General features: G+C 56.8%; 1 protein-coding gene across 1 annotated transcript in view; it reads left to right on the top strand.

The window, feature by feature from the left end:
* The first annotated feature begins 445 nt into the window (after positions 1-445).
* The window catches only part of NTN3 (netrin 3), a 32,317-nt gene continuing 17,889 nt past the window's right edge, over positions 446-14,873 (top strand). Inside the window, exons 1-2 of the mRNA XM_065030542.1 lie at positions 446-577; positions 9,828-10,823. Of these exons, the coding sequence (XP_064886614.1) occupies positions 9,857-10,823 (967 nt within the window). The 5' untranslated portion in view covers positions 446-577; positions 9,828-9,856. The remainder of the gene's footprint in view (positions 578-9,827; positions 10,824-14,873) is intronic.

A 14,873-nucleotide genomic window follows, 5' to 3' on the forward strand; every position in this document is an offset into this window, starting at 1 on the left:
TTTCCCTTCTTTTCAACCCGGGATTTATTGGAGCCTTTTTACTCCGCTTCCAGGCAGCGGTCGGGGCTCAGTTTCTCCACTTCTTGCTTTTCTTTTTTTTTTCTCTTTTTTCTTTTTTTTTTTTTTTTAATTTTGTTTTGTTTTTCTCTTTCCTCTTCTTTTCTCCCTTCCCTGCCGCCTCCCTCCCTCCCGCAGCCGGAGCAGCCGCGGGCGGTGCGGCGGAGCGGGCGGGAGCGCGGCCGGCTGCGGGCACGGCGCTGGGGACCCGCCCGCACCACCGGGAGCAGCACTCCCGCTTTGCATTATTTCACCTTATTTTGCTTTCTCTTTCCCTCCTACCTTGCGTGGTAATTTGTTATTATTGTGTTTTGGTGTGGGGTTTTTTTTTCCTTTTTCTTCTCCTCCTTTTTTTTTTTTCCTTTCTTTTTTTCTTTTTTTTTGTTGCGATCAACCAAGGGAAGCGGGAGCTGCCCCCACGCCCCGCCGCCCGCCCTGCTGCTGCGGCGGCCCCAGCTCCTCTCGCCGCCTCGTCCCCGGACCTGCTGCCCGGACCGACCCCGCTACCTGCCCGGCCGCGGTAAGCTGCTCCTCCAACTTCCCGGCGCTGCCGACCCCGGTTGAGCAGTTCCCCGCTCTCCTCGCCACCGCTCCCTCCCTCATTGCCTTTTATTCCTCTCTCTCTTCCCCCCCCGCTGCTCCCTTTATTTTCCTTTCCATCCTTTCACCGCCGAAAACGGGACCTCCTCGCGGCGGGGCCGGGGTGCCGCCCGCCCGCAGCCGGGCACGGCCGAGCCCCGCTCCCGGCCCCGGGCGGCTCCGGCCGCCGCTGCTCCGCGCTTTGTCCTGGCCCGGCCCGGCTCGCTGCCACCGCCCCGGCAGAGCCAGCGCGGGGGGGACACGGGGGTGCTCGGCGCTGTACGAAGCCTCGCGGTTGTTGCAGATCCCCGCGCTGCCGCAGCGCTGCCGGGGGGACAGGAGGCTCCCGAGGCGCTGCGACCCGGCCGTACCGCGGGAGCCCTGCCAGGCTGCTGACTGTGGTGCCAGCTCCGGCTGACCAGCCACGGGGCACACACGTGTTCTCCCCTGCCCGCAGCTCTGCCGGAGGCCCTGATCCGCCGGGAACGTCCCCGCCAGCACAAAGCCGCTGGGCACATTTGCAGAGTGGCTTTGCCCTTACCACTGACCCAGGATTGGGATCATTGCTGGTCTCTTCCCAGCACAGCTGCTTTGGAGAGACATCTCTGTATGGTGGCTCGGAGAGTGGATTCCCTCTGGAAACAGCTCCTATGTGACATGCTCAGCTGTGTTGTAGTTCTGGGACCAGGCTGGGTGAGACCCCCCCTCACTCCCAGCACCTTGCCCCAAACCATGGCCAGCGTGAGGGCCGGCAGTTCTGAGCAGGGCACATGTGAGTGGTTGGTGGCACAGGGAGAAGGGAAGCTGGGCTGCATTTGGTGGGTTTGCTTTTGCTTTTCTGTCTTGAAGCTGCTGAACCCTCATTTCTTCAAAACGCTGTCCCTCCCCCAGTTTCCTGAGCACACTGGAGAGTGGGTGGATGGATGGAAATACCTTTCTTGGTATAAGGAATAACTGGCGCGATGGGGGACATGGAGCTTGGCAGTCTGCTGCCTTTGCCTGGCTCTCGCCAAGCCGGGTGGGTGAGGAAGGCCCCGTGGGCAGGAGCTCCTCCAGCAGCACTGTGGTCCTGCTGGCTTGCTGCTCAGGCGGGCAGCACTTGTGCAAGGATTCTCTTCTCTAGGGTGAGCTCATCCTGTGAATGTACAGGACGTAAGCCAGGCTGAGCATCCCTGCCTCTCTCCATGCTGTTTGTGTTGGACCTGTAGTTGGGCTGAGATGATACTGAGCATAGACCTGGACATGCAAACCCCGGACAGCTGGAAATGACACAGATCCTTCTCCCCAGCCAAGTCCACTGTTTCCTGCTCTCAAAGCCAGGAGAGGCTGGAGCTCCCTGTAACCTGTGCAGCAGAGATGTGGCTTGAGCTGCACAGAAAACATCCTCCAAGGCATTTGAATGGATGGAGGGCACTTTTTTTTTTTTTTTTTTTTTTTTTCCCCTGCAATATTCCACTTATAAAACAGAGGGAGCTGCTGTGCTTTTCTGACCACCTGGTCGGAGTGAGCTGTTGAGGGGACAAGCAGTCTGCAGTCCAAGCGCAGGGTGGGCTGTGGGGGTCCCGACATCCCTTCCTCCTCTGTCTGCTGGTGGGTGGAGGAAGGCGAGTCGGGTCCCTGCAGAGAAGAGGGCAGGTGTAACGCTGGTTTGGGCAGGAGCCTAGGTGAGTCTACAGCCTGCAGAAGAAAAAAGCCAAGCTTAGGGATGCAGCTGAGCACATTATGGCCTGAAGCAAGAAGTCCACCAGAAATGCAAGTTGCTTAGGGACATTCCTGCTGCTCTCTGAGCACCAGAACATGATGTCTTCAGCCTGGGCTGCTGGAACAGATATCCCACTTTGGGTGGTAGCTGGTGTAGATGTGGGTCTGAACAGAGTTTCCCAGCCCTGAAGGAGGTGGGCATCGGTGCAGACCTTGGGGCACGTGCTGAGATGGCTTAGTTGTCCTTCAGCAGGGAAGCAGCCTACAGTGCCAAGGGTGGACACGGCACCTCTGTCTCCTGTTCTCCCACCCTGTTAGTCAGGCCCTACTCCATAAGGAAGCAATTATTTTGTGCCCCCACGAGCCCCTCCCTGAGCCTGCGCAGGACACTTGCACTCAGTATGGAAACACGACAGATTTTCCATATTCCGCTTTGCCCCGTGATGTTTAAAAACGTACGTGACGGCCTCTTCCAAATGCTGCAGACTTGGCTGGCACTCAAGCAATAATAGGCTGTGTGACACCAGGGGCATGAAATATTGTACCAATAGCTGGAGAGGGAGGGAAAAAAATGAGATGTCAAAGTGCAGCATGTTTCCGGCCCTGTTATTGTGAACCATCCTCTACCCGATGTGAGAGATCTTTCAAAGGCGGCCAAATGTTGTCATCTCTGAATACCATTTTAAATATTCATCCAGACTATTTTCAACATCTGTGCCCGGCATGTTGTGAAAAGGCAACAGGGGACGTTATGGAAACCAGATCACTTTATTCCCATATGGAGTGGAAAGGGGTTGAAGTGATGAGGACTTCTGGGCCAGGACTGTGCGAGTCCCGTGCATGGGCTGGGACCAGCGGAGGAAAACCTTCTGCACCCTGAGGGATGATCCCAGGAGCGCACAACAGAGCCAAGCAGCACGGCTGGAATGTGTGAAGGGGTTTAGGGAGCTGGGGTGGGATGAGAGTTGGGTAAAGCAACAAGTCAAGCAGCAGTAGAGGTTAATAAATAAGGTAGTATCGAGGCAGCTTTCTACTCCTGCAAAGTCAGATACCTCCTTGAGCTGCTGCTGTGTTGGGAACACAAGATCTCCAGCTTGTGTTGGCTAGGGAATGCAACAGAGTGTTACAGAACAACAGACTCAGCTCCACAGCATGTGGGTGATACTGTGCTTAAATCTCCGCTCCTGGGAGAGGGACCACCTCTACTCAGGGCTGCTGGGGAGCAGAGCAGACATGGGGAACCCAGCAGGACACCTGTGCTGGATGTTGGTCCCTCCTTCCCCTGGGCAGCATGGCTTACATGTTAGTGAAATGGGTGAGCAGGGGTGCTTCCGATCATCCAGCCTTTGACAGCTCTGTGCACATGCTTGAGTAGCCTTCGGCCTGTTGGCTTTATGGTGGATGTCTTTTTTTTTTTTTTTTTTTTCTCGATTGTTTTCGATAACCTAGGAAATCTGGGCTCTGTTTCTGCCTTTTGTGACATCAGGCTGCAACTAATTCAAGCCAGGCCAGATTCTGACCACAGGTATGCCAGTGTAAATTTGAATGGAGTCACTTACGTCTTGGTTTGGCCCGATCTGAATGGAGCTACTTCTGGCTGATGCCAAAGGGGCTGAGGTCAGAATCTGGCCCATCCTTTCCTGCATGCAGTGTAATTTGTATGCGTCTCCTGGCACCGCTGGGGTATCGTATGGCTTGTGTAATGCTGGCTCCAGCCTGCCAGAGTGCATTGTAATATCTATCACCGGCAGTGCCTGCTGCAGGAAGATGCTGCCTTGTAATTGCCTGAATGAGCTGCACAGACTTCAGGGAGCGGGGAGTGAAAGCCCGAGGGGCAGCACAGAGCGCTCGGCTCCGTGGATGTGGGTCCGTACATGCTTGGAGGCTTCTGATATTTAAATATCAGAAGAGAGAAGGGAGCTCATAAAGAAAAGTGAAGCATCTCCTCGGTGCCATTAGCTGTCCCAAGTGGGCACCGTTCGCTCCATTAGCAGCTGTGAAGGCGATTAGCGCTCTTGCTGCACCCTCCGGCCTCTCCCTGCCGCACGCACTCCCTCCCGCTGGAAAGCTGAGCCTGGTCCCAGCGCCTTGGCTGTGTGGGGTTTTTCTTTTCATTTTAAATACTTCTTGGTTGTGGTGTTTTGTTTTTGGGGTTTTGTTGTGTTTGTTTGTTTTGTCCTAGCAACACATGGAATGATTTATCCATGGCTGGAGCACAGTTTGGTCCTGATGCACTCTGCTTGTGGAGTAGGGGGATGAAGCATCCCCCAGCTAACATCGGTGCAGTGGGCGAGGGACGGGTGCCTGCGGAGGGGAGTGGGGTGGCAGGGACCTGGGGACGCCAGCAGCTCCCCACAAGAGGTCCTGTCCATGGGTCTGGGCAGATCCGCAGTGAGTTGCTCCTGCAGCACGTGTGGCAGGGGAGCACGAATGCCATTGTTAGAAAGGGCACGTAGTGAAGTAGGAACATGCATGCTCTGGGAGCAGATGCGTCCTGGTTAAAAGATGCACTCTGGTCATTTGTGCCCAGTTATAGCTTCTCCAAGCACATCATTCCTCTTCTACTTTGGGTTCCATCCTGTCCCCCTCAGTGTCCTCCTGCTCAGAGGGCACCTCAGCTGGTGACAGGCTTTACTGGGGATGACACAGCTCAGGGACGAGCAGTCTTTGTGGACTGGCCCTATCCGAGCACTTCAGATCTAGTTGCTAGATGCCCTTGAGTGCTTGGTCCTTAGGTCCTTGCCTGAGGTTTTCTGCCCTCTGCTCCACAGCTGTGCCATGCCTTGAGGAGCCATCTAGTACCCCATGCAAGTGGGTGGCTCCATCCTTGGCATCCAGGACTTTGTCCCTGCGCACAGGGTGATGTGGCATCTCGTGGAGACCAGGCATCCCCATCCCAGCTGGTTCCGAGTAAGGCTATGTGCTTTCCTCGTGGGATGTGAGCGTCCCTCGCACCGTGCTGCCCTGGCCTGGAGGAGAAACCCAGCCCACTGCACCATGCCAGCAGCATCAGAGAGGACCAAGGGCGGTGGCACAGGTCCCTGGTAGGAGGGAAGCACCCTTTCCCTGCCCTCTCTTGGGGCTTTCCTCTTCCCTGCACAGGTGGTTGCTGGCTGCTCGGTTTTAGCCATTGCCTGCCCTCTAAACCCACATTTTTCAGTGTCTGGGCTGCAGCGGACAGCAGAGCACTGCTCAGGCCGCTCGTGCTTTTCCCTTACACTTCAATTAGAGAAGGCTGCTTCTGCGATCCTGGGATCAAATCTGGCTAATAACCCCCTTCCCTCCCCACTCCGTGTTGTTCCACTTAATCCTGTAATTACCTCTGCAAAGCTGCAGCTGCCCCGGTCTGCCGGGTGGTGACCCTGGGCCTGCTGTAGGCACCAGCAGCTGTATTTGGGGAAGTTTGCTCTCTTTGCCCTGGCTCACCTGCTGCACCTGCCTCATGCATTCAGTTTTGGGGACCAAACACCATCCGCTTGGCATCAGGAGCCTCAGAGCATGCATATGCGCCCGGCATCACTCTTGGTAGCGCTGCAATCCCAGGAAGGCGATGGGAAGGAGAACACACAGCGGACTGGAGCATCGCCCTGACAAGCCTCCTATGAGGCGGGGAAACGCCACCCGCCGCCTTGGGAAGCGTGTTGCTGTAGGGAGAAGGGGTGTGGAGGCGTTGGATGAAGTAGCTAGTTTGTTTTTTTTTTTAAAGCACTTCTGAAGCGCTATGGCGGCGTGACTTCCTTCCAAACCACACGGCTGTTAGCATTCCCCGAGCGGAGGAGTGAGGAAATCGCCCACCTCAAAAATGCAGCCACTTCTGGGGAGGAGCTGGGAGGGGCAGCTGCTTCCTCGGGAAGGGTGAGCCCCACTGCCACAGCCCCTCAGCCCCACGGGTGCTGCTGGTGGCCAGGAGCTGGCAGCCACCTGAGAACCTTGCTGGGGACACATTTGGGATGCTGCCTCTGAAACATGCACCCCATCACTTATGTCTCTCCTCATACTGGGTCCAGGCGGGTGCTGGGCTGGATTTGGTACTGAGGGGCTTGTGCCATCGCTTCCTGCTTAGTCAGCAGTGTCTCCATTTGATCTGAACTGGGAGCAGCGAAGATGGGAAGTGGGGACAGATGGGGGCCAGGGAGAAATATACCCACCCCCAGGCCTCCCTGGCAGCTTGCCGGCAGTCCTGGGGTCACGCTGAATATGCATAAAAGGGAGCAGATTGCAGCTTGCCCTCCTCTCCAATGTGGAGGTGAGGCCCGCGGAGACCACCGGCCCCGGCTCTCTTTCAGCGGGAGAATGGGGTGAGCCGAGCGCGGAGCGTGCGTGCCTGTGTGTGGTCTGGCAGATGATAATGATTTCCATTCATGCCCTGCCTCGGCAGCGCTGATGTGCCGCTGGGCGAGCGTTGGCTTCCCAGCGGCTGCTCCCCAGCAGGAGCAGAGCCCCCAAAAGCTGGATACCAGATCTCTGGAACTCATGCCTTGGTATGGCTGGCAGGAGGGACAGTTTCCTATTATTGTAGGGAAGATGCGCAGGAGATGCTCACGCCTCCCATGTGGCCCAAAAGCAGCAGTAACCCTGGCCTGAGTCCTAGACCTGCTACCTCAGCCCTGCTCATAACATGTTCACCTCTGGGTTCTCCTCTTGCCACCACTGGATGCTGGTGCTGTCCCTCTCCCCTGGGCAAGGATTTCTCAACACCTTCATATCTTGCCAAACAGGGAGTTAAAATGTCTTTGTAGATGTCACACTTGTGCATAGCCCTACTGATGTCCCCTTGCGGCCATGTGGCAGAAGGGGAGGTGGTGGGTGGAGGAGACTCCTCCTTGGCAGGGTTTAGCCTTGTTTGAAACACCCCGAGTCACCCAGGGAAGGATGGATGCAGCTGCTGAGGCATCCCCAGGGGTTTCTCCTCTCTCCTCCCAGCGCAGAGGTCTTCCTACAGGGTTGTCCCCATGCTACCTGCTGCTGTGGGGCTGGTGCGATGGGAGGTGGTGGTGGCTGCAGCCAGCTGGGTCCCCCCTCCATGGGGTGTACGGTGGGGTGGAGGTAATGGAGGAGCTGGTAGCATCGTAAGGCCGAAGGGGCTGTGCTGGATGTCCACAGGGACATGCGTGGCCAGGTCTTGCCAGGCGTTGCAGGGGGGTCTGTCAGCATTGCACAGCTGCAGAGCTGGTGTGAGGACAGGAGCAGGGCTCTGCCTGTGGTCTGGCAGGGGCTCCGGCTTGCTGCCTGCTGCTCAGCAATGGGCAAGTGCTGGGGATGGTCCCATCAAAATTATGTTGGAGGAGTTAACCCAGTGCTGTCTTCACTCAGCAGTTCCTGGACAGGCAGATGCTGGAGAGCTTGCAGCGGCTGCAGCTTTGTCTCCTGCCCATTAGGCAGATGACTGGTCTGAGCTGAAGCTCTCGATAGAGCCCTGTGGGCTGCTTGCAGTGGGGATGCTCTGCAAAGTCTGGTGCTTGCAGCATGGTGCTCCCTCTGCTGCAGTGACTGCTCCATCCCTGCTGCTCCCCTCTCTGCTCCCACAGCCCTCGCCTGGGTGCCACACTCCTCGAAAAGAGGGTTTCTGGTGCTCTGGGTGCTCCAGGGACAGCATCCCCTGTCTTGGTGCCTGCCAGCTGCCCAGCCACCGAGCCATGGGCTGACACATTCCCCAAAGGCTCTGCAGTGCTGCTGGATAGTTGGGGATGCGCTGCTGGAGCAATGCAGAGACCACCAAGGAAGCCGATGATTTTTCAGCAGTGGGCATCTCCTTTTCCATCAGCAGAGGATTAAGCAGTGAGGAAAGAGCACAGAGGTGGCAAGGCCAGGATTTGTCCTGGAGAGATGTCCAGGAATGGGCTGAGAACCCTGTCCCTGCTGTCCCCGCTCTGTGAGCACAGGCTCTGGTGCTGGCTGCCCAGCTGAGTGTGGCTGGGAAGGGAGGAGCTTCCCCCCATTAGCAGTTTGGCAGCCCAGAGAGGGGCAGTTTTCTTCCACAGCCACAGCTCCTTTTTTTTTTTTTTTTTTTTTTTTTTTTCAAAAGAGGGGAAAAAAAATAAAAATAACAAAAAATCACAGATCATTTGAAATGGGCTGTCCCCTGCCAGCCTCCTTTGGCTGGAGTGGGCAGCCTGACAGGCAGGAGCAGTGTTGAGGGCTGTAGATGGGCAGCATCTGCCATGTTGGGTCATGCTGCTGGCGTTGGGCTTTATTCCCAAGAGTGAACTGCAAAACCCAAGTCATTCTGTAAGGATTTAATAGTTGGAGAGGGCACGATGTGGGGATCCCCCTGCCTGCTTTGGCTGGGGCACAGGCTAGTAGAGGCCGGAAAATCTGCCTTGGTGGCTGGGGCGGGCAGCGCTCAGCATGGCCCCTCCAGCCAAGCATGTGGGGTGGCAAGGGGGATGCCATCCACCCAGCTGGGCAGCTCAGGGGTCCAACCGCCAGCTGCAGATCCTGGGGCCATTCTGCAGTGAATGTGTGAGCTGTGGGTGTTGGCATGATGCTCAGAATGAGGCATGGCTGATCTGCATCTCACAGGATGCTCCTGCTGCAACCAGAGCCTGTGGGAGAGGATGTGAACTCTGGTCCCTCTTGCACCCTGCAAGCCAGCGGTGTAGGATATGGCCCACATTCCCTGGCAGCCACCTAGCATCCTCTGACCCTGTGCTGTGGCTGCTGGGAGAGGAGCCCCGCTGAGCCCTGCATTTGGTCCTTGCTTTTCCCTCCGTAACAGACAGGCCAGACCTAGAGCTGAGTTTCTTGGGGGTGAGGCCAGAATAACTGCCATTTGCCAGTGGGGATACTTGGGTAGCATAGTTGGTGGGATTTGGAGGGGATCCAGCCTCCAGCTCAGCAAAGCCACTGTGCCCATGGCCAGTGGGATGCTGCTGGGGCTGTGGGAAAGCAGTGCCAGAGCCAGGAGCTTCAGGGCCTCATCCGAGTGAGCTCGTGCCTATTGCAAAATGTCCTCATGAGGTATTTTTGCTGCACTGGTGGGAGCTGTTTTGGACTGTATTTGGACAACTTGGGGACTGCAACTACTGTCACAGCTGAAAGGTCTCTCCAGCTCTTCCCCGCCCCCTCTGCTCAGCAGCTGTGCAGTGACAGGGGTGTCCAAGCTGCGTGTGACAGCCAGGGCTGCTGACAGGCATGAACACTCCTGTTGCCCACAAGACAGCTCATAAGAGGCCAAGGAAGGTCTGGACCCTGATTTCAACCTCCTCCTTCCAAAGCTCAGCTTCTTCTGCCATATCCCACAATATTTCACTCCTGCCGACAAGTGGCAGGGGATTGCTATGGGTAAGGCACTGCAAAGTAATTGCCTACCTGCCCCACTCCCAGGACGCTGCATCAGTAGATGTGGGGTGGGAAGGTGTGCATGGGTTAAGGGCCAGATACAGGTGTGTTGCCCATCTCTTACCAGCTCCCCAGCATGGGCAATGCTACAGTTGTGCTGCTTCCAGCAGGGCTGCCAGCACCATTTACTCTCTTTGCTCTCACCCCAGGGAGGAGCTGCTTCCCTCGCCCCGGGAGGATGGAGGTCCTGCAGCTCCTGCGTCTGCTCCTCACCACCGCCATGCTGGGCCTCTCCCAGACAGTGAACCCCTTCGTAGCCCAGCAGACCCCTCCAGACCCTTGTTATGATGAGAATGGTGCTCCTCGCCGCTGCATCCCTGAATTCGTCAACGCTGCCTTTGGGAAGGAGGTTCAAGCCTCCAGCACGTGCGGGAAGCCCCCAACGCGACACTGCAATGCCTCAGACCCCCGCCGAGCCCACCCACCTGCCTACCTGACCGACCTCAACACCGCCTCCAACATGACGTGTTGGCGCTCAGAGACCCTTCACCACTCGCCCCAGAACGTCACCCTCACCCTGTCCCTCGGCAAGAAGTTTGAGGTGGTCTACGTCAGCCTCCAGTTCTGCTCACCCCGGCCAGAGTCCACCGCCATCCTCAAGTCCATGGACTATGGCAAGACCTGGGTGCCCTACCAGTACTACTCCTCCCAGTGCCGCAAGATCTATGGCAAGCCCAGCAAAGCCACTGTCACCAAGCAGAATGAGCAGGAGGCCCTCTGCACCGATGGCCTCACCGACCTCTACCCCCTCACTGGTGGGCTGATCGCCTTCAGCACCCTTGACGGGCGACCTTCTGCCCAGGACTTTGACAGCAGCCCTGTGCTCCAGGACTGGGTGACGGCCACCGACATCCGTGTGGTCTTCAGCCGCCCGCATCTCTTTCGTGACCTGGGTGGTCGGGATGCTGGCGAGGAGGAGGGGGGCACTGGCTCGACCCCCTATTACTATGCAGTGGGGGAGCTGCAGGTTGGTGGGCGCTGCAAGTGCAATGGGCACGCTGCACGCTGCGTGAAGGACAAGGAGCAGAAGCTGGTGTGTGACTGTAAGCACAACACTGAGGGTCCCGAGTGTGACCGCTGCAAGCCCTTCCACTATGACCGGCCCTGGCAGCGGGCCAGTGCCCGGGAGGCCAACGAGTGTTTGGGTAAGTGACTTTTTGTTTTCCTGGGGCTGAAACACCCAAATGGGTCATTGTGGGAGGGAGTGATGGGTGCTGAGCCAAAGCAATGGAGCATGTTTGTCCAGAGATACTGGGAGCATCTCCCTCACTGGAGGGTTGGGAGAGGCTCCAGCATCTGCCCTGTCTCTGCTGCAGGTGCCTCTCTGGAGGTGCAGTGGTTTGCCCATGAGCCAAAGCACTAAATCCCTTCAAAAATCACTGGTGCCTTCCATCTCATCAGCAACCTCGCTGTGGGTGTTTCCCTTGGGCAGCAAACCAGATGTCCCTGGGCTGGGAGTGGGAATCGTGGTGGTTCCCTGCGATATGTGTTTTGGAGCAGGGATCAGGCAGCAAAATCTGGCAGATTAAGGAAATAATTGAGATACCCTGATTCAACATTTTTATCATTCACATTCAGTCTGGCATGGTGCTTTGTGTGGTGATTTTCACTTGTCTGTCCTTGCAAAGGTTTCCATGAGTTAAAAATCTTGTTGTTGAAACAATACATTTCCAAAACATCAAACTGGCATTGCTTGGCTGTCCCGCCCATGAATCTTTGTGGGATTTTGGTGGAGGTTTTCGCTTTTTCACCTGATTTGGGATGGGGTTGGGGATGCCAGAGCCCCATGAAGGTCTGGGAAAGGGACTAACAGACTCTTGCTGCTCCTGGACTAGAATCTGAGTCCTCGGGGTGGCAGGAGGATCAAGACAAGGGAAAGCCATACCATTAATCAGTCATTGAGCTGCTCAGCAGATGTGCCAGAGGTCAGAGGGACTTGTTGGTATTTGTGATCGATGTCTTGTTGAGATCCCAGCTATCGGCTTAAATGTATATATGCTACAGTGGATTTCTTCTAAGAATGGCTAAAAAGGCAGCGGATTCAAAGGAATTGCTAGAGCCAATGCTTTAAACCACTTCACATCCTGTGGGAATGTGTCAGCCCTTGTGTTTTCCTGCTTGTCTCAGAAAGATGAGTTTTGGAGCATCCTGCACCCTGCCCGTGGCTGCTGCCAGCTCTGGCTGGTAGGTCACCCCATGGAAACCCCCTGGGACAAAAGGAGGACCCCGACCCGATGGCTGACACCCCTGTGGCACCCCACGCCACATCTGCCTTGCCACTGAATCCTCTGGTAAAGCAGTGTGATGGCAGCAGAGGTGGCTCTGCTGGCACAAAAAGGGTGAATCCAGAGGAGGCTCATTTTTGGGGAGCATCCACAGATCTCTTGTCTGTCTGTACATCTTGTCCATTGCAGGGTGAGGATCCCACTCTGCAGGACCGTGCTCCCGAGCATCCCTTCCCCCAGCCGCATCACCCGTTTTGGCAGACAGGCCTGAAAAGATAAATGAGAGAGAGGAGGCGGGAGCATGGCGCGGTCCCTTCAAGATCCCCCTGACAAGCCCCCAGCACAAAGACCCTTCACCGAGCTGCATGTGAAAGTAGTTTTTCCTGTTGATTCGCTCCCCTTCTTTCTCCCTTTCCCCTCTTGGGCTTTGTGCCCTCTCTGAAGGGACCTGAAAGAGCTTCTCCATCACCCGCCTCCAAAGGGCTTAGCGGCTGAAAGCTGGATAAGCTCCTCGAGCCTTCCCTTCTGTGCTTTTTAACAATGACATCTCCCCAGCCAGCAGGAACAGACGCAGCAATTAGCACCAATTAAAAGGAGAGGCCGCCCGGGAAGTTCCCTTTGCTCAGCCTGGGGACTGTGGGGTTTCGGACTCTGTCCTGTGGCTGGGCATTTGTGATGCTGGCTTGTGGTGGTGGATGGTTGCGTTTGGCCAGGGAGGAGTGAGGAAGAGGAGGGTGGATGGATGCAGGAGCTTGGCAGCCCAGTGCCAGCTGAGGGGCAGGGTTGGGAGGCTGCAGCATCCTAAAAGTGGATCCAGATGGAGTCATGGGACTGGTGCAGCTCCAGGTCATGTTGGGATATCACCTCTTGGCTCTGTGCTCCCCTGCCCCCTGCATGGGGTTTTGTCCCCTCACAGTGCATGGAAGTCTCTTCCTGCTCCAGCGTGGGGACAGATTCATGTTCTGCACCATGTCACAGTGCTGGGACGTCCATTCATGTAGCTCAAGCTGAGATCAAACTTTTCTTATTTCACAAGAACTTCTGCCTCTGGCTGGTGTGGGGAGAGGCAGAGGTGAAACATCTGAGTGATGCCTGAGCATCAGCATGGGGTGTGACCCCACCACGGCTGCTGTAGGGTGGCTGTGGCACTCATGGGGACATCACTGTGCTGTGGTGTTATGGAGGTCAGTGTGACTTGGGCAAGCAGGCAGGTTTGGGGATGTTGCAGCCAGGCCGGTGATGGTGGCTTTGCCATGCTGCTGGCTTGACGAGAGGGCACAGTGCCAGCCCTGTGCCGTGGGGTGCATGGCCCCGTGCCTGATGGTTAGAGCACAGTGCCATTGGTCCACGGGCACTGAAGGCTCTCCCAATACCCCAAAAGGAACTTGCCCTTGTGTACCCTCAAGTGTGCCCTGCCTGAAACAGGGGAAAGAGAAGGGCAGGAAAGAGAGAAATGCGTACCCATCCATTTGGCACTCCAGCTTTTAGCCCGGGTCAGGCTCAGTGATGGATAATCCTGGCAGAGTGGCTGGTAGGAGCAGGATTGCCGAAATCCTGAGCCCCGCTAGGTGATGGATCATTTTTATTCTTGCAGACTCACATCACCTCCTTCCCACCACCGCTGCCGATTCCTGCCTACACATGTGGAGCTGCTCAGGGCAGTCCAGTCACCCCCTCAGCAGGCTGTCCCCAAAACACCCGGCCTAGGGAAGGGGGGGAAGCGGATTAGCACAAAGCAGCCACTGGAAGTAATTGATGCACTTGCTGGTAATGCGGGAGCTCTTGTTCCCTTTGTGGCTGCCACGGCGGGAGCGCTCCCCGGAGCACCAGCATAATGCACGGGGCTCACTTTGATCCAGGGGGCTCGGCAGGGAAGGGGCTGCTCTCTCCTGGGAAGACCTCGCTGGCTGCTGCTCACTCTGCTTTAGGCTTGGGAGCTGCAGCTGTCAATCCAGGATGCCAGTGCCCAAAAACACTGATCCCTGGAGTGGTGATGGGATCTAGAGGATCCCATGTGCTTCCCCTGTGTCCTCTGCCCCTTCCTGTATGTGTGTACTTCCTTTTTCTCAGTGTTTCCCATGCAAAAATTCTCTCCAAAATCCCCTGTGAGCTGGCCTGGGCTGTTTTACCCCCTGGGGCAGGATCTGTGCTGCTGACAGACTTCTGGCAGTTGCATCTGCTGCTCCTTCCCTTGCTGCATCCCCCCAACGGGATGTTCCTTGCCCCTTCCCCAGCAGATGTGCTGGAAACCAGGGCATTCTCAGCAGTACCAGCCATGGTCCTTCCCCAGAGAAGGCAGAGTAGTTTGTGGTAGGTCATGGCTTTCAGAGGTGGGCAAGCAGGCAGCATCCCCCTGCCTGGGCACCTGCTCCCCATCATGTGCAGCGTCCCAGCAGATCTGGGGTGCAAGGGGGAAGCAGCCACTGTGGTGAAGGGGATTAACCTTGTGTGACTCTCCTGAGTCCTGCTCCTCACAGAATGGGGCTGGAGTGGCTCAGCCTTCTCCCTTGCACCCCTGTTCTCAGTTTGCAGCCCCTTGGGGAGGTCTCAGCTTCTGCTTCCCCTCCTGCCCCTTGGCGGTAGAGGTGCGAGCTCCAGCCCCTCCGAACACCTTCCCCATGACGGAGGTGCTGTGTGGGTGGGAGGGAAGGGGCTTTTCTGGTCTCAGTTTCCATCCCCGGGGCGGAGGTGCAGCCCCCTCCTGCCTTGCCGTCCCAGCCGGGCGCTCCTCCAGCCAAAGCAGGGGCGTAGCTCAAATCGGCTGCGGGTTGGCAGCAGTGGCTGGTCTAGGGTTTCGCTGAGCCGGCTGCCTTTGCTAATTATTCCCAGGGAACTTGCAGGGGTGGTGAGTCCCCCTCCTGCCCTCCAGGCTCCATCGCCTGCCACACGTGTGCCGTGCTGCACAATGCTGTCTGTCCCATGCCAGGGTCCCTGCCCCAAGGCCCCTCGTGCCGTCACCCCAGGATCTTC

Source organism: Columba livia, chromosome 15 (genome assembly GCF_036013475.1).
Source record: "Columba livia isolate bColLiv1 breed racing homer chromosome 15, bColLiv1.pat.W.v2, whole genome shotgun sequence".
Classification (NCBI taxonomy): domain Eukaryota; kingdom Metazoa; phylum Chordata; class Aves; order Columbiformes; family Columbidae; genus Columba; species Columba livia.